This window comes from Chanos chanos, chromosome 3 (assembly GCF_902362185.1).
Source record: "Chanos chanos chromosome 3, fChaCha1.1, whole genome shotgun sequence".
In the NCBI taxonomy this organism is placed as follows: domain Eukaryota; kingdom Metazoa; phylum Chordata; class Actinopteri; order Gonorynchiformes; family Chanidae; genus Chanos; species Chanos chanos.
The window spans coordinates 36071112-36090661 of NC_044497.1; the positions used below are offsets into that span (position 1 = coordinate 36071112).

The following is a 19550-nucleotide window of genomic DNA, read 5'->3' on the forward strand; positions in this document are numbered from 1 at the left end:
AGTGGATCGTTTGTTTGTTTGTACCAGGAAGGTATTTCTGTTAAGTGTTATGTGTTAGCTGCACTGTACCTCCCAAAAATGACAACTTCAGTGAAAAGACTTTCATAGACTATGATGGCTCAGTCCCAACAATTTCCCCTAAAAATAATAAAAAAATAAATAATAATGCACACACTGGTACAGATACGCATGTGATTTGCCATATCATCCTCACATGCTACATCACCGCGTGTGTGTGTGTGTGTGTGAGAGAGAGAGAGAGAGAATTACAGATAGAAAGAAAGAGAGCGCGAGAGAGAGAGAGTTGTGTATCTGTTGAAGAAACAGGATACGCTGTGATTGAGGTTGTCTAGAGTTCAATCGGCTGTTACTCTCATTTAAACAAGGGAGAACGTAACAGACAGAGAGAGAGAGAAAGACAATATGAACAGCAAAGGCTGGAATGATACTGACTAAATGTTTTAAGGTATGCAGTTAATGATATAGTTTACTGATATGGTATAATTATATGCCTGGGAGCTCACTTCATGCTTTTCTGGAACAGGTTGTACTTCCAACTTACCATCTCAGCCTTAAAAATATGCGTCTTTTTACCACGCACTGATGCACTGATTTTTGGTGACCACGTGACAAAAGTTCTTCATAGGGACAACAATGATGACTAACTTTTAGCATTTAGTGTTTAACATTTAGCATTTAGAACTTAGCATTTTACTTTACTAAAAATATGACAAGACTAAAAAGGCCTCGTGGATGTGCTTTTTTGTTGTTGTTGCTTTTGAATAAAAGATGGCAAAAGGTCAGCTGGTTTGGCTAAGCTGCTGCTCATTTAACATTACACTCATAAAATAAATATTCAAGGACTGTATACATCACTACCCCTTAATATGATCTCTTAAATGATTAAATCAAAAACCATCAAGAAAAGAATAGATTGAGTCAAGTAAAGACTAAAATAAGACTCACACAGAGGCATTTTTTGTTGAAAAACTAATTTTAGTCATTTTAACTGAATAAATATAGCTAAAATGTGACTGAAATAGAGTTTGGATGTAATCATAAGACTGCTCATAAGCAGGTGGTAAAACAACACTGAATTCCCATCTTGAATTGTTTTAGGTTGCTACAGCGGTTTCATTTGTCCAAAACAGCAGCTATGAGATCAACAACCGAGAGAGGAGGGTATGTACATAAAGAAAAAAAATTAACACTGATAATGATCTCTTTTCTCCCCTGTACTGACATAACACCTGAGTGTGGGAAAGTGTGGGAAATACCATTCTCTTCATTTTTTGTGAATTGACATGTTTTGTTGCTTATTTTACTTGCTTCCGTTTCTGAAGGACTTACTGATTAGGTCAAAAAGAAGATGGGTCCTATCTACTATTGAACTGGTTGAAGAGGACTCTGGACCTTTCCCAAAACCGCTTACACGGGTAAGCTCAAAGATCAGGCACATGCAGGAAATATATGTCTGTCCTACTGCAGATGTCAGTTTCCATGATATAACTGGGAGACTTGTTGAACCAAGACAGGTGGAAAAGCAAACTGTATATTTATACATATTTATGTGCTAAAAACTCTGTATATAAATTCATTGAATTGTAAATGTTGTCCTTTTCCCTCTCTTTTATAATCAGATGTTCAACGACAAAGAAAATCTTTATAACCTGAAGTTCAGCATCAGTGGCCAGGGGGTGACTGAACATCCTTTAAATTTGTTCAGCATTAATGACAGGACTGGTGAAGTGTATGTCCATGACACAATTGACCGAGAAAACACCCCAAACTTCCACGTGAGTTTATGGAACCACTTACAGTGGTTGGATTAATCGTGTGTGTGTGTGTGTGTGTGTATGTGTATGTGTATGTATATGTATATATATATATATATATATATATATATATATATATATATATATATATATTCACATATTTTTGTTCATTTTTTGGAAATCAGGTGATGTTTGACGTGATAGACAGAGCAACAAATGAATATGTGGACAAGACTCTGGCTTTTGATGTGGCTGTTGTGGACATTAATGACAATCCTCCTGAGTTTAAACCACCCATTTTACATGCAACGGTTGAGGAGAACATAAAAGAAGGTTAGGAACACATGCAACAATAATGTTTCTGCATGTCATAATATTGCATGTATAACACAACAGGTAAAAATCTTTGTGTATCTGACTATTACACTGTTAACCCAGAAGCTTTTGATAGCTACAAGATAACACTAGAACATAATTTTTTTAATTTATATTGTTTCAGCTAATCAGTGATTCATATTTGCCAAAAGAAGCAAGATTTTAGAAGTAGTTCAGAATCAGGAGATCTACTCACCTTCATATTAGGTTACTGTTATAACTTTCTCATATCATAGACATATCAATAATAGCCTGATCTTGTGTAAATGTATATTTTAACATGCTTCATGTTGATCACATATGCTGAAAACATACAAAGTGCAAGAGACAGGTTTGTTCCAAATTAAAAATTACAATTTATCAGTGGAATTAAAGTTGGCATATGAACACAGTTATTATGGACACATAATATGGACCACTGTTCTGTGCCAGTGCTGTGTCTGGAGTGCTTCTCCGGTTTCCCAGGCCCATGATTCTGCTGTAATTTGCAGTCCTTCTTAATGGCACTGTATTCTGTGGGACAGGTTTACTGCCTGTGTCTCTGGTTGTTCATGATAATGATGAGCCAGAAAATGACAACTCCCGTATCTCTCTGAGACTGGTATCCCAAGAACCAAGCTCTCCCAAAATCTCACTGCAGCACATGGAGGACAGCAAGTCTACAGTAGAACAGATTGTCTTCACTGGATGCTTTGACTATGATGTGAGTATGCCTGGTAGCTGGTTCACCTTAAAAAATACACACATGTGCACACATGTGCACACATGCGCGCGTAACACACACCACACACACACACACACACACACACACACATGTCCTTATGTGCACATTCTTACACATTTAGCAGTTCACATTTTCTCCCTCTGAATAGTATTGTATTGTGTGTTAATGCTCAGTAGAGTGTGTATACTGACTACTGCTGTAAATCTGTTTCAGGTATACACTAGTTCACTGCACTTATTTATACTGTTGACTATTTAAGGCTACCATCTAAACCTATAACCTATATTGCCTGTAATTATCCATTCAGTTCAGTTTAACAAACTTGGGAAAGACAGAAGAATTTCAGAATGTGGTACACTCACATTTAAGTAATATAAATGAATCCACTTCTAAACAGGGGCACTATTCCCACATGGAACAGTATCTTCCAAAACAATGACTATTGACAGTTTGGATGAATTGTGAATATAAATCCAAATGTCGACAGTGCTGTTCTCTTATGGTTTTCCTCTTTTTCTAACTACTTCAAATAACAAGAAATAAATGTGTGTGTGTGTGTGTGTGTGTGTGTGTGTGTGTGTGTGTGTGTGTGTGTGTGTGTGTGTGTGCGTGTGTGTGTGTGTGTTTTAGAAAGCAAAAACATATAAGGTGCTTGTTGAAGCAAAGGATCATGGGACCCCCTCACTCTCCTCAACTGCAACTATAACCCTTGACATCTTAGACTCCAACTCTCACCAACCAGAATTCATCCAAAAATCGGTCAGTTTTCTCAAAATATAGCTGAGTTTTCCACCACCACACATGAATAAATAAACAAGAGAAAGTTACGTATTTGACAGTGTTAATATAAGTGCCCTTCAATGTATCCACACTGGTGAGTTGTTTCAGGGCCAGTTTATCTCATTTCTGTTGGTGTACAGTGAAAGTTGTCAAGATTTTTTGCTTATTTTCAATTGAATTTTTATTTGATATAAATTACAAATGAATACATTTTTATTTTAATGAACTTGCATTGAATGTGGGACAGAGATTAATTTTTATTTCTGTTTATTTGTTCAGTACACAGCTCAGGTGGTAGAGCTGACAACCAACCAGGAGATTTTAAGAGTAGGCGTGACTGATAAGGACACACCCAACACCCCTGCTTCAAAGGCGATATACACCATTGTCAGAGGCAATGAGGGTGGGAACTATAAGATAGAAACAGATCCTGAGACCAACGAAGGGGTGTTGACTGTTATACAGGTTTGTTCCCCCATTCCTCTCATTTGTTGATAAAAGAATTTTATATGCAGCACCAAGGTGTATGAAGACCTAGAGTCTCAGAATAGAGAAAAGGTATTTGAAGAGAGTTATTTTTATTTTTTTATTTTTTTGGAAAAATGTAGCTGTGAAAAAACCAAGCTGTGAAATTCAATGAAAGATTTCCATCAGAACATTTGATGGGGTTTCTATGATCAAGTGCAGATTAATATCTTTTGGTCAATTTATGTAATCAAAATAATATTTCAAAATGTCTCTATGAAGCGTTTGTCATAACTTTAATCCCTGGGTTCTCAAATTTGACACTGACAAATTTGACACTGATAAATTTGACACTGACATTTACTCCATATTTTCCATAATTCAACAATTTAAGCAATGGTTTGTCAGATAGTTGAAACTGACTTCACAGTAAACAAGAATTTATGCATATGTGATGCATTGTTCTTAACCTAACTGATTGTGATGATCATTGTGGTCCTTTTGAAATAAATACGACACAAGTAATTAATTGTGACGGCTGTTGCTAGGGAAGATTACTCTTTTTTAAAACATCTAATATTCTTACACAAATGGTAAATGAATGCATTGTCTTGTTGTTTAGGCAAAAGATTATGAAACAACCACAATAGCTCAACTAGAGATTTCTGTACAAAATGTGGAGCCTCTGTTTGTCTGCCAAGACGGTAAGCCAGGCGGAGCAAGCCCAGCCCCTAACAGCGTCCTCGTAAATGTAACAGTAATTGATATCAATGACCCACCTAAGTTTGAGAAGGAGGTGCATAAAGTATACCTGAGAGAGGAGACAGAGCATGGACAGCCGTTGTACATCCCAAAGGTCTCAGATGAGGACTCCGATGTTAATAAGATCAGGTATGACAGGCTTTGAGGGACTTAGGAACCTTAAGGCAAATTTCAGAGAACACTTCTAATAGGCTGAACTGTGCAGTAACTGGGCAGTAAGAACTACAAGAGCATGCGTTATGTATTTAATGAGGAACCTACTGTCCTATGAGTCATTTTGATAATTACCTCCTCGTAAGTTACTGCATAGTCGAGTCTTCATATATGAATAAAGGAGAACAGTATCAATAATATTCAAAACCATATGGGAGTCCTTTCCCTGGATAGAAAAGGCATTTGTTCTGTCTTTTTAGACAGAAAAGGGACGTTATTCAAAAAAACTGCAAAACTTAAAAATTCTGAACTGTTCATTTAAAAAAAACTGTTTACCAATGAGCACTGACTAGCAACGAGCCCATATTTAAAAATAAAAAGGTGAACATCACTTTTTTGGTTCCTGATTTCAGGCTCCTTATGGCACCTACAAACAGTTCAGCCTATTGCATATTCATAAATAACAATAACATTGTTTTTAACTCAAACAACATGGTTTGTGAGAATTTCTTACACAAAGACTCATTTACCTAACTTTCTTTTTTTCTTGGCTATGTGGATGAAATGAAGATATGAGTTAGTGCAGGACCCTGCGAACTGGGTTACCATTGACAAGAAGACTGGAGTGGTTACAGCTGTGAAAAAGATGGACCGCGAGTCACCATTTGTAAAGGATAGCATTTACACTGTTGTTATTGCTGCCATTGATGACGGTATGTTCCATACATGTTAACGTTTTTACGTGATCATTAGGCAAGTGCCATGTTGAGTCAAATACAACCAGCTCCGCTCTCAGTCTCTAACAAATATCTAACTGTGGACATTTGATCTTTACCTCTTTAACTCATGTATATGACCAATGTCTAATGCAGTACACTTCATAACTAGACTCACCTTAGTGTGGTCCTGAGGAGAGAAGTAGAGACATTTTGGGTTACTCGTAGAACCTTTCCCATTATGTTACTGCTTGTCAAAGACCATGAAAGTGATATGAAAATTGGTTTGAGTGTCACATTTTGAGCACTGTATTTAGTCTTTTGGTGTGATAGTGATAGTCCAAAATCATCCAAGTCTTAAGTCCTTTCATTCATAATGATTCTCTTCTGATGACCTGGATCAGCAGTGGAAGACCAAAGTTAATGTGATAGAAATGATCACTGCTACCACATCTCGTGCACTCTTTACTCAATACATAGGACTTAAGGCTTAAAATGACCCATGTCATGCCACAAGAGAATGCCCATTTGTGTATAAATACATATATTCACATATTTGAGTGAGAATATTCATATTTTGGGGGTTATTCTCAGGGGAGCCTCCTGCAACATCAAGCAGCACAGTCCTTGTCCATCTGGGTGACCAGAATGACAACAAGCCTCATTTGGTGACCGACAAACTGATCATGTGTGGGAATAAAGCTAACAGCGTGAACCTGATGGCGGCAGATCCAGACGAGCCTCCGTATGGTGGACCCTTCAGTTTTACCATCGCTGGAAAAGATGAAGAACTGCAGATGTGGAGGTTGGATCCCAGCATAGGTAAGTTAGGATGCTTATCATCTTCGCTTTATGATGTACAACATTGTATTATCATGTAACTGATACATAAACAAACATAACATCTTAGACAGGTAAGGAAAAACATTGAAATTGCAGGGTCGGAAAGAGACATCATACTACTCCTATTTCTACTACTACTATAACTCCTATTCCTACTACTACTACTATTACTACAACTAGTACTGCTACTACTACTACTACTATTACATGCAGAATAAAACATAAAACATAAACTGGCATAAACTACAGTTGAGATCAAATCTGTTATTATATAATAGATACATCAGAGTATGACCACATGAACAACAATCAAATACACAAAATAAAAAGTCAAAAAATATTTGTCTAGGCTGGACTTGACCATTTTTCCAATGGGAATATATACAGTTTGACATTTGAACCTCCTGTCTTGAAAAATGGTTTGGACTTTATGGCAGAGATCTCAGTTCATATCACATACAGTACATCTCACTGGTAGTCAACCATCTCTTAATTTATGAGGCAATGTATCAAAGAAAGAAGACGAGATGTACACTTGTGGATTTCCCCAGGGATTTATTTCTTAATTTTTCTCCAGCGTGGGGCCATTTCAACACTCTCAGAATTAATTTTACACTGGATGTATATAGAGCTTTTGGTGTACATAAAAGTGTTCTTTGAATGAATATTATTACTTGAACAAATCTTCTCAGTATCACTGTGCGGTGTTGACTGATGTCTTGCAGGTTTTAATGCCACACTGATCAGCCTACAGAGTCTGGCCTATGGGAACTATTCTATACCCCTGATAATAGAGGATCAACAGGGCTCTAAAGATGAGAGTACACTTCATCTGACTGTGTGTGACTGTGGTGGGGGAGATGCATGTCGTGGACGCATGCCCAAATCCACCAGATTGGGTGGAGCTGGGATTGGCACCTTGATTGCTGGATTGCTTCTTCTTGCATGTGAGTCTGTTCTTTGAATAAATGAAATAAGGATTTAGCTGGAACTGAGCAAAGAAACGTTTTCCTTGTTTTAACAGCACAACTTAAGCAAAGGTTCTGTCATGTTAAACTATGTTTACAAATATCAGCCTAGATATAATGTGTGGACTTCTAGGCCACTTTTATAACAGATTTTCATTAATGCTGCATGGGTTTACTTTAATTCATTCTTGTAAACTGTAAGTACAGTATATGTAAAACTATTACCCTTCTGAGCTGTTGGTTTGCTCATTTCTTCTCCCAACCAATTTTTCTGTATGGTTTTTGTTCATTACATTATACCTTGTTTGAGATTAAAGAACTCTAAACATGCCCACACAGAAGTTACAGTTAATCATTTAACAAATATGGATTTTACAGAGATGTAATGTAACCTGATTAATGTATGTGTGTTTTGGTTTGCAGTGATCCTCTGTTTATGCTTCCTGTGTGAGTGCAGAAGGAGTTTCAAGCACATACCAATCAACCTACAGGATGAAGGCAATCAAACCCTCATCAAGTATAATGAGGAAGGAGGAAGCTCTATCAGCAGGGTGTGTGTATGTGTGTGTGTGTGTGTGTACGTGTGTGTGTACGTGTTTGCATCCACTTGTGTTATGTATATGTGACTGTCTGTGAGTCTGTGTGCGTATACATGCATGTGTTAAACTAAAACAACAATTCTACCAGTATCAGAATGCCCTTCATGCTCTCAAATGTCTGTGCATTGTGAGAGATGTGAAAGAAAAGCATGTGAAAGACGAGCAGGTTGTCTGTGAGAGACAGTTCATAAATACCATAAATACCTTTTGTGGTCTCGCAGGTGTGACTCATGCTTCTGAGAATACATTAGTGACTCACAGCTATGGCAGGTGTGCGATTAACTGTTGCAAGTGAAAACTTTGAAGTATATTCCAGATTTATTTAATTTGCTTCTCCTTTCTTCTCTCTCTCACCAACTTCTCGTCTCCTCTCCATTCTTCTCAATCTTCTCTTTCCCTTGCTTTTCTTCTCCTCTCCTTTCCACTTCTAAACCAGGCTGAACCCAGTATAATGATGACATCCAGCAATAGTTTTGCAGTTAAGGACATAATGACACAAGATGTCATGCCGGTAAGGACTTCTAATTCATCTGATCTCTTATCGTACATCTGTAGTGCTGGTACTTGAAACAGTACTGTGCCAGTCACACTGCAGATGTTAAAATGGTGCGCTTTTCCAGAGAACAAGGGATACGTCCAAACAGGCATCAAGGAACATTATAAAAGAAGAACAAAAACCTTCACAATGCGGCATCAATCACATGCCACTTTCAACCCTACCTGTTCTTTCTTGTCTTGTTAGGTTTTGCCCAGAGCATTTAGCAGCATGATATCATAAAAATCTACACTGCTCCCATCTGTTTTCCAGTTTTATTAATGTAACGAGATGCAAAAACGAATCAAATGATTAGCTTGGACCAAGAAAAGATGAGCAATAAGGCAACTCAACATTAAATAGTGCCATATTGTCACACCATCACCTCCCCATCTCTCCAGCTCAGCCATCTGGTCAACCTCGTCTGATCAGCTATCAGCTGTCATTTATTTGACCATCTGTTGCATCTGCTTTTTGTTCATTCGCCTTTTTAGTTCATGTGTATAAATAGTGCTTAGTTTGTTCAGTTCAGTGTGAAGTCTTCGATTAATGCCAGATCCAAACTCTGTCAGAGAGTGATTCTGAGTGTTGTAAACCTCTAAGTTTACTCTGAGTGTGAGACTGCACCGGTGTCATGAAATCACGTCTTGCCTGAGTCCAGTCTTGCTGCCTGATTCTTGTGTTTACTCTAGTATCTGTTCCTAAGCCCTGTATCTCACAGCCTGTTTAATAAAGTCACTCAGGCTGTGCACATGTATCCAGTCTCTCATGAGTTCCTTGACACAGAGGCTGCTATTGGCAGAGACTAATTATTTTATTAGCCATTGGAGTGATGACATCATTGATCTCCTTGTATTTTGTTAGTGTGTCTCAATGGGCACATATTAGCAACCAGAGGACTGCTCTTAGGAATACCAGATGAGGCTGATAGAGGCATTAACGTTATACCGGAGGGTATTTTGATGTGGCTCTACATTTAGAATGCAGAGTTCTGGAGCACAACAAGACCCTAAAAGGCAGCATCAATGTCAAACTTGTGTCTCTGGCTTTGTTCTGTTTTGGTCAGGGGTATGCCAGTGCATTTCAGCATAGTGGCAGTCGAGAGCTAAATGGTACAATACGGGCCCAAGGAAGACCACTGGTGAGTCAGTCTTTGCACATGACACAAACTGTACAAAGTAAAAACATAAACAAAACATAACCACACCCTTCATTATATAATACAAGAAAAGCATTCAACATACCAAGAAATTTCAAAATGCTTTAGGGAGGCAAACAGCTAACCTTGAGTGAACACTGGATTACTGCATTGAATTAATAAGTACCTTTCTCTGGCAGGAAGAATATCCAGCATTAAGCAAGGGTAAACATTCATATTGTTCATATTGTTTCACACTGAGAGGAGAGTCAAGGTTTGGTCTCCGTAGTAGTGGTGTTTAGTAATAAACAAATATAGCTGAGCATACTTTCACTGTAATCCTTAGTTTACATTGTTTTTTAGTACTGCCCAGATTCTGATCAATAAAAAAGACTGTCACAGAATTGGAATGAATTATTTGCGTATGTTTCTTTTAGGTAAGTTTTACCTAGGCTACAACGGTTACTTAAGTTCTTATGGGTTGTGTGTGGTTGGCAGTTGTTAGCAATGCTAAGCTCAAGTATGTAACTCATTTTGTCTGCATTCTTTCCCTTTGAAGATTACTGGGTAGTGGTTTTCCATTTGGCTAATTTAATGTAGCTAGAACATGCCAGTTGCTTTTTGATATCAAATTTACCTTATACCTTGTATCCACACACACGCAGGCACTCACGGACGCGTTCACACACACACACACACACACACACACAAACACACACACACACACACACGCAGCTAGTTAGTCATCTTGCTAGCTAGCTAACCTTACACTACACAATTATATTGCAAATAAGCAAATATCACTAACTTAACTAACTACCTCAGACATTTCAGGGATAACCATTTTCATTCCCTGTTCTTTTTGAGTGATTCCTATAAAAGCATAAAATAGGCAAAACAAGAATTAGTATTATAAGATACTTAAAACCCTACTCACATTGTGATATAAAAATATTACAATAGTAAGAATATGCCAATTTGCCATTCATTTCGATTAAAGCTGATAAAGAAGTAAGATGGCAGACAAATATCACTTTTCACATAGGGCTCTGTGACATAGTCGTGTGTCTATAGATGAATGTCTATGGTTTGCCCTACAGATGTCCTCAGGAGGGTTCCAGCAACTGACCGAGAGCAGTGCAACATTAATGAGTCAGGGCCAAGGCATGGTGAGTGACAGCCTCTGTTAGAACAGAACCTGAAGATGGAGACTCTGTCGACAGCGAGTCTCTCTCTCTGTCTCTCTATCTCTCTCTCTCTCTGTTGTGTGTGTGTGTGTGTGTGTGTGTGTGTGTGTGTGTGCATACCTGTAAAATGATGAGTGATTAAGAATAAACATGTTGTTATGAAAGGAAACAACAGGAAATAAAGATGTGAAAGAATATAGATCAATCCAGATTTGATATGGTACATACCATAGTATATATTATTGAGAAGTCAGTGTGAGACTTATAAGTGTATTGTTCAATATGAATATTTTAAGTCATAAATCAACTCTATATTGTATCCATAAAACAATACTAGCACATTTTAGTTTTCAAAAATTTGTTTTTTTATTTATTTATTTTATAGTTAACTGTAAAACTAATGGAATTATATGTCTAATTACATATACACATGTGCATACTCTCTCTCTCTCTCTCTCACACACACACACACACACACACACACATATACACACACATATATATATGGTTATAATTAACTTTTTTGGAAATGATAATATGCTTTTGTGTATTTTCCAGGGATTTCCTACCTGGGTACGGAGCAACACCCTCAGGGTAAGTATTAAGTGGTCTCACCACTTTAGAGCAGGAGTTTGTCAGAACATGAAAGAAATCCCCAACAGCAAAAATCTACAATGGCATTTCCGGCATTTTGAATGTAAACTTGGTTTGCATTGGCTATGTTTCTGAAATGTATAGCTCTCTCATTATCAAAATGTCAGGATGAATTTTCATTTCAATGTCATTATATATACAAACTGAATTCCACATTGTTCCTTTTATTTCTTCTTTTTACGCACATATGGACTTTAGTCACTGTTTAAAGCTATTCCATTAGTTATGAGACAAACTAATTCCTGCAAGTCAATCCCTCCCATCTTTCTTTTGACTGCTTACATGTTGGCTTTAAACGTGTGTATCGTTTTTCTTGTTCCCTGTGTCACCCTCAGAATGGATTTGCTAGGGCCTCCAAGTCTGTGAACATGGTGTCAGACCAGTATATTGCTGATCACATTGACAGAGTGAGTCACATGTCTTTTCTAATCACTTTAACCTGCTTCAGTTTTCAACATCTTCAGAAGTTTGCATATGAAATGATAAGCAGTATCGTTTAAGAGATGAATGTGGAGAAAAGTATGACTTACCTGATATCTGAGATGCTAATTTCCTTTTCTATAACCCATTAGCTGTTATTCTGCAATTACATAACACACTAATGTGTGTTGACATCTCACACTCTACAAACATGTGGGCTAAGTGGTGCAGTAGATTTCTTGGTTAAGACAGTACAAACGTGCAAAAAAATTCTTTGTGGAGCTGTCCATTTTAGACCACATATAGATACAGACAGAAATGCAGAATACACACACGTACAGATACAGTGATTACACCAGTCTCCAGACATGCTTGAACACACACTATTGTGACATTTCAAACATTTAGTACATCTCTATTACTTATGAGAAAACCAATCAATGAGTCACTTTTTTCAGTTGAATGACATAATCAAACCTGTCCATTTTTCAAAATTTAAAGTACGTGAAATGGCAAAGAACACTATGGTGTTATAAGAAACGCTTTATAACAATATCTGAGATTTAACAGATAAACTCTCTCTGCTGGGATAGATTCTCTCTCTGCTAGGACAGGTTTTCTCCTCCAGCAACCAGTTCAGCTGCTTCACTCACACACATGTCCTGAGATAAACTCTCTGTCTTTGTGGTGTGTGTACTTTGTGGTGTGTGTACTTTACACAACTCCAGCTCTTCTGCTCTCTCACTTGTAGAAAAAAAAACAGTTTATTTCATGGCATTGATACACAGAACACATTGTACTGGCAGGCTAATATGATAATTACTTGTCATGCTCAAAAAATTAGAGAGGTAAAAGAGAGCAAACCCCCCCTCCCCATACGTGTTCAGACCGACACTGATTCGAAGGAGACTTTTACCTGTAAGCATGTCATGTTCCCTCATTGTCTCCTAGCGAGAGTGGAAGTGTGACCACACCCACACATTCCAGTTTGATCACTGAGATAGAACAGAATATGACTTCATGAGGAAAGCAGTGCTGTAGCCCCATCTACTGATTTAATGGCAGTAAGAAATGTCTATTCATTAAAGCCTATGAAAAACAAATGACTGAAAATGATACAGTTGCTGCTTAAGAAATGCCTTTTATATCAGCCACTCAGAATTCACAAATTAAATCCAAGTTGATTATGCAGTACTCTCTGTTTGAAAAAAAAAGCATAAAAGAATTTGTCTGACCATTCATCTGTCTGTCTGTCTATCTATCTATCTATCTTTCCATCTATCAGCGAGTCTGTGAGCTTGATCTGTACCAGCTCGACACTGGACATCTCCCTCATGAATACGCCTATGAGGGGAGAGGCAGCAAATGCCAGTCACTGGATGAATTATCTCTAAGCCACTTTGGAGATGATCTGACCTTCATGCAGAACTTGGGGCCAAAGTTCAGCACCCTTGGTGGGATATGTCAACAAGCCATTGAGGAGAAAAAACTGAAGAAATGAAAAATGATGATTAAAGCTAAAAGAGAAATTATTTTTCATTCAAGGAACCATACAAAGGAACAATTGAGAACCATGAATGTATTGAATGATTTTTTTCAAGATCTTTTTTCATTTTGCTTTTCCATGGATATTATCAGAAAAGAAGCACTGGGGTTGAAAAGAAATTTGTTTTGCCTGCATTTTGTCCAACAAGTGCCCTTGTAAACAGTAATGGCAGATCATGATTGAGGAGAGGTGGACAGCCTTCACACATACTTAGCAGGTTCTTTTTTACAAGGACTTTACATGGATTAATTGAATACACTTGGGGTGTCTGTTTTTTGAAAATTCCAGTTTTTCTGCTTTGGGAAGGAATCTTTGAACGCTCTTTGTTTTATTTGTTTTGACGAACATCCATCTCTCTGTCAGCACACTGTGTAGTAAGACATTTTATAATGTCACTGTTTTCTTGCCGTCCAGTGACTGGAACTGCAAGCACTATTATGTCTTAATCTGGTCTCAGCATGACAGTAATAATGGTGGAGTTTTTTTTTTTTTTTTTTTACTGTTTCCTGTTTTCACATGGTGACAGACAGCAATTTGGACTGCATAATGCTGAGGCTCTAACCTTGGGTGAGTATCCAAGATTCTCCTGGAGACACACCCAACACGCATAAAGACAGAATACGCAACACAGGTCTTTCAGCTGTCATCGTAACGATCTGTGACCGTTTTGCCACTCTGACATTCTGTTCTCTTTCCTCATTGCTTTAATACCAAATTGCTGCATGGCATGTATATTTTAAAGGACTTGCAACTCAAGTCCCTATATGAACCTGACTTACTGTTATTACATATGTTTTTTGGGGTTTTTTTTGGAACAAACTGGTAACAAATTAGACGAGCAAATGAACAAATCCGCTGTCATTTATGCTGTACTATGTTTTGATCAATGAGACAAGAGATGAAATGCCAAGAGACATCAAATTCTAATTTTTCTATGCAAGAGCAGCTTATCTTCTCTGTCGACTTGAGACTTTTGCCTTTCTAATTCAAGTCCAGCCAGTTGTTTAAACGTGCAGTCATAAATAAAATGGTGCAACATTATTGCATTATTGTAAAAAAGAAGAAAAGTAAAGAAAAAAAGTAACAGAGTGAATGTACATGAAGTTGTGGTGAAACAACCAAACAACCGAGACTAGTGTGCCACTGTAACACTAAATTCATGTAGGAAAAGATTTTTCATTAAATTGATTAAAATGTTGGTACACATTCTTGGGTCGTAAATGTGTCCAAAGCAATGGGCAATAGTAAAAATACCCTTTGGTCACAAATGGAGGATGTTATAACAGAGGCTTGCTATTGTGTCACTAGTTGCTTAATACTTTGATTGCATTAAGGTTTGAATTTGTGGATCCTATGTAAAGGTAGTCAGCTTCCTAGTTTTATACATTGTTTCAATGTATTTTCTAATTCATGATTGTTCTTGTTTACTCTAATAAAACAAACAAGTGGATGGGCATTTTGGGCTTGTCCAGGTTTTTCTGATTAGTGAGCATTCATGTCGTTGCTCGACAGGAAAATGTATTTTGCTGTTCCCTGATATTGGAGCCCTGTCTTTTCATTTAGGAATTAGAAACGAGTGACAGGCACAAGTTTTTCCCAATGACGGTATATAGACAGATTCCTACACTGACATTCTCAACATACATTTTATCATTCTTGGTACAGTAAGTGTATGTGTTTGCAATACCCCTGCACACACTTTCACACACACCCAAGGGCGTCAGTTTGTCTTGAAAAGTGCTGGGGACAATGACGGGTTCGACATGTTCACACCCTTTTCATTGGGCCATTACTGCCGATAGATGTGAATGGCATACCTTCTATGGTCAACTTTAAAAGCTGTTTGCGCTTTTTATGTGTGTTACGATGCTATAACATTAATCCATTGACATGGGTTAAATAATATGTCATGGTAAGGTAGATGCATTGGCGTCATTTATTCTAGTTATTTGAAAGTCACTGTCATGTAAAACAATACAAAGTTTATGAAAGCCACATAACCGACACGTCTAAGTTATGTCTGTCAAGCACACTGCATATGCATGTTTTCCCAAATACTGAGACCGTGTTAGACCTATAGATATCGCTACTCCAAGCCATATTGCGGCACATGAGAAACAAGTAGGCCTAATGCTGACATTCCTTTTCATTTTGATTGTGGCTGGCAAACTTGGAGAATTGTAGAGAGCCGCAGAGAAAGCGCTCTAACTTTACCTCCCTGGGGTGTGTTCGTGTCTAAACTAAAGCTGTTGCACCATACATAAAAGAGTGCACAGCAGCAACGTGAGCATTTCGATTTCGATTTACCGATCAATCGGTAAGCATGTTGGGTCTCTCTCTCTTAATGACATGACATGTACCAACGTGATTTTATTCATTATTAAGTTCAACTAACTAAAGGCTTTCAAAAAGTGGTGGGGACGAAATGGGCCACCACAAAAAGCGGTGGAGACATGTCCCCAGCGTAAATGACGCCAATGGTCACACCCACACACATGCATACACAAACAAGTTGAAACTCAGTTATTTGTCATATGTCGTGAATTTGTGGGGGTGTTTCTACATGCCTTTGAGAGGTGTAGCAGGCACACCTTGGGAAGACACTGACATTGAGCTTCACCTAGAAATAGCATTAGAATATCTGGTTGTTACAGCCAATCACATTTCAAAGAAAAAAGATTTGCATCTCCAGGTGATCGCACACACATTTAACCCATGCTCACACACCACACCCGGGGGGCAGTTGGGGGTTAAATGCCTTGCCCAAGTACTTCAGCTGTGGATGTTTTTCCTGTCAGCCTGGGAATCAAACCAGCAATCGTTTGGTCACAAGCCTGCATCTCTAACCATTAGGCCATGGACTGCCCAATGCTTTCAACTGATGTGTTTAGTTAAAGGCTAGACCAAAGATAATTTTTGAAACAGTAAATAATTGTTTGTTAATGCCGTGAATAACTGTAAAGTATTTGAACTGTGCAACCTTTCTCAGTACAGTTAAAGAGCCCAATATGGTTACAAATGTCAAATTTCTCCATTATAGAACTTTACACCAAAGCTTCTGTCATAGCTATGCTAATTCTGTCCCCATTATTACATGACTGTTTTACTTCATTGTTCCATTGCGCAAGCAATCACATGTTGTTCTCCTTAAATTTTATTCTTGTCATTTTTTTTTTATTCTTGTTTCAACTCCCGTGGTTTTCACAATATTGATTTCATTGCAGTGGTAACAGGTCCGTCCTAATGCTTTGTAGTGTATGAAGCAAATTGATTGGTCCACTCATTTCTTTAATTGCCCTTACTTTCTCATAGAAAATTAATGGGGAAAGTTTTAGGTCTCTAGTGGTACAACAAGGGTTTGCACATAGTGGCAGCTGATGGTTGGATTCGATGGTCTTTTGCTCCGCGAAGCAATGGAAGATGGCCAGCACTTGAGTCACAAATCAAAAACTTATGCTGCGGCACAATCACACTCGCATTTTCTGGTGGAAATGCATCTCTAGCTCGACATCATTTTTTAATTACTATTCCTAGTTTCACAAACTACATGAATTCATCATTTTAATTTTTTTAATTTTAACCGCTTCATTGAAATTTTTTTTAAAGGAAGTTAATTGCCAGTGTATTTCACTGAGTCCACAGGTTAACCTCCTTCCTAGATAGCACGTTTAAAATGGACTATTGTAGTTCAGAGGGGTTGTCATAGAGATGACTCAGGTGTCAGTGAAGTTGTACAATGTAAACAGCCAAAACTGGAACATCGAGTTCAGTCTAGAGAAATTTGTAGAGAAACCAGAGAAACACTGACCACAAATTGTTCCTAAGTAAGGTTGCCAACTTCAGTAAGTTTCCCTCCTTGAGATGAAACTAAGCAAGATCACCTCCTGAAATGTTTACAGTATATTATGTCTCACAAGTAATGATATTGAAAATTTTAAAAAGAATGGAACCTTTTCAGAAAGTTCACTCATGAGTACCACCACAGAAATATAAGGTGCCTGAATGTCCTGTTCAGAATCCTCGAACTGGAGGCTGGTAATTGCATACAATGCTGCAGGGAGGTTCACCTAGAGCACCATACAAGCTGGAACCGCTACTGAATGTTGGCATTGATTAGTAAAACAAACACCACACATGGGCACAGTCTTTGACACTTTTGTGCCATGAGAATTTGTAAGATAAATACAGTGGTATTTCTCTGTTGTGACATGTTTGTGTTTGTCCCTTCCTCACCCATTGAAAATAATATACGTCTGAGCCGTGAGAGCCAGAAAGGCATAGTCTGTTGCCTTTAGGCCACGAGAGAACGCTTAGCAAAAACATGTTGACCTGACAGGTTTCTGAAGTGGGATGGTATTTTTTCTCTATACTTGCCAGACTGTTCTTTCATGGTGTTACCATAGTGAATGTAAAACATGTTTGATGTTCCTTTACCACAAATGGTTGGTGTAAATGCTGAACATTTTAATACACAACAGTGACTTCTGTTTCTATCTTTTTTCATCTTTGTCTTGTTCTTTTTCTCTGTCATACACACAAACATAAACGCACACACGCACACGCACACACACTCTCACTCTCTCTCTCTCTCTCTCTCTCTCTCTCTCTCTCTCTCACACACACACACACACACACACACACACACACACACACGCACACACACAAAATTTGACGTCAACAAAGTGATTCAGACCATAGTAAACTGTTTGAAAACATGTTTCTAATATAGCTGCTGCAGGCTGTTATGCTGTTATGCTGCTAACGATGCATACCCAAATTATGCTCTGTCCATTTTTGGGTAATAGTAGCATTGTTTTGCATACTGTCTGTATTCTCACATATTGTTATAGGCCAGTCTAGCACAACATTATAAGCCCCTAAGACTGTAACCCCCATAATATTTCCAAAACAAGGAATGAAAGTTATGTTGAAAGGTGTCACTGAATATATAGTGCATGCGAAATAGTTATGCATAAGGCTAACATGCACAGGTACATAAAGCATTACTCAGTCTATTCAATGAATGCAGCAATAGTTAAAAATGATATTGTTCATCATTAAATTATTTATCAATTCATTCAAACCCTTTGTAAAATTCTGCTGTAAAAGACTACTCAAACAATACTTTAATGCAAATAACAACAACAGCTTCAACAATATGAGCTGATATCAAGTACATATCCTTTGTCAGAAAAGACAAATCAACAGAAACTTGATTTCTGTACCTGTGTTTTCTGTGTAAAAAAAAAAAAAAAACAGTTCCACATAAAAGGGGATCCTTTAGGATCCTTTAGAAAAGGATTGCCTTTTCTAATACTCAGCTTGAACAATAACTGTATGGTACATTATTCATAAGTTAATTTTCCGTACTCTATTTTTGGTCCAGTCTTTTTGGTTTTGCAATATTTTACATTTTGGTTTTACAATACAAAAAGCACGTGTTCACACAGCATGCTCCAGTTGACTGCTGTTTCATAAACAACATTTTAGGGGAAAAATTGGCAAGCTGCAGCTTGTACCCTAGCTCTTCTGAATCATTTAGATGGTAGTACAGTGGAAGACAAAAATGGTGTTTTTTAAATGCAGCTAACATGTACAGTATGCATCTGTTCCCTTAGTGACTAGCCAAGAGCTTACACAGTATACACTTCTGTGTTGTGTTTAAACATGAGCAACTGTTCAGCTTGGCCTCTCAAACAGGATCAGTAAAAAAGTTTTCTTAAAGTCCTGTTCATTGGCTCAGCACCCGGAATTGACATAATATGCAAAGCACAGGATCTTGCAGGAACTTGTCCTACTAGTTACGAGGGATGTGAATCACTGTGCTTTGGTTGCCACACCAGCAATTCTGAATGTATGATTTTGCAATGATGACAGAATTTTTCTTTCTAGGTGATTAAACTAAAATGA

The 19550-nt window shown here is 37.8% G+C and overlaps 1 protein-coding gene across 1 annotated transcript; it reads left to right on the plus strand.

The window, feature by feature from the left end:
• Positions 1-789: 789 nt before the first annotated feature.
• Positions 790-13595, plus strand: cdh26.1 (cadherin 26, tandem duplicate 1). The gene is made up of 19 exons (XM_030767796.1): positions 790-807; positions 1120-1182; positions 1344-1436; positions 1641-1796; positions 1961-2108; positions 2675-2853; positions 3505-3633; positions 3934-4119; positions 4742-5010; positions 5605-5747; positions 6345-6572; positions 7319-7540; positions 7985-8112; positions 8597-8671; positions 9762-9836; positions 10934-11002; positions 11579-11614; positions 12010-12081; positions 13380-13595. Exons 1-19 carry the CDS (start codon positions 790-792, stop codon positions 13593-13595), a joined length of 2505 nt encoding a protein of 834 aa, XP_030623656.1.
• The last annotated feature ends 5955 nt before the right edge of the window (positions 13596-19550 follow it).

Coding starts and splice junctions, on each gene's coding strand:
- cdh26.1 (XM_030767796.1), top strand. Junction 4,120..4,741: donor GGGTGTTGACTGTTATACAG/GTTTGTTCCCCC, acceptor CTTGTTGTTTAG/GCAAAAGATTATGAAACAAC. Junction 8,113..8,596: donor GAGGAAGCTCTATCAGCAGG/GTGTGTGTATGT, acceptor CTTCTAAACCAG/GCTGAACCCAGTATAATGAT.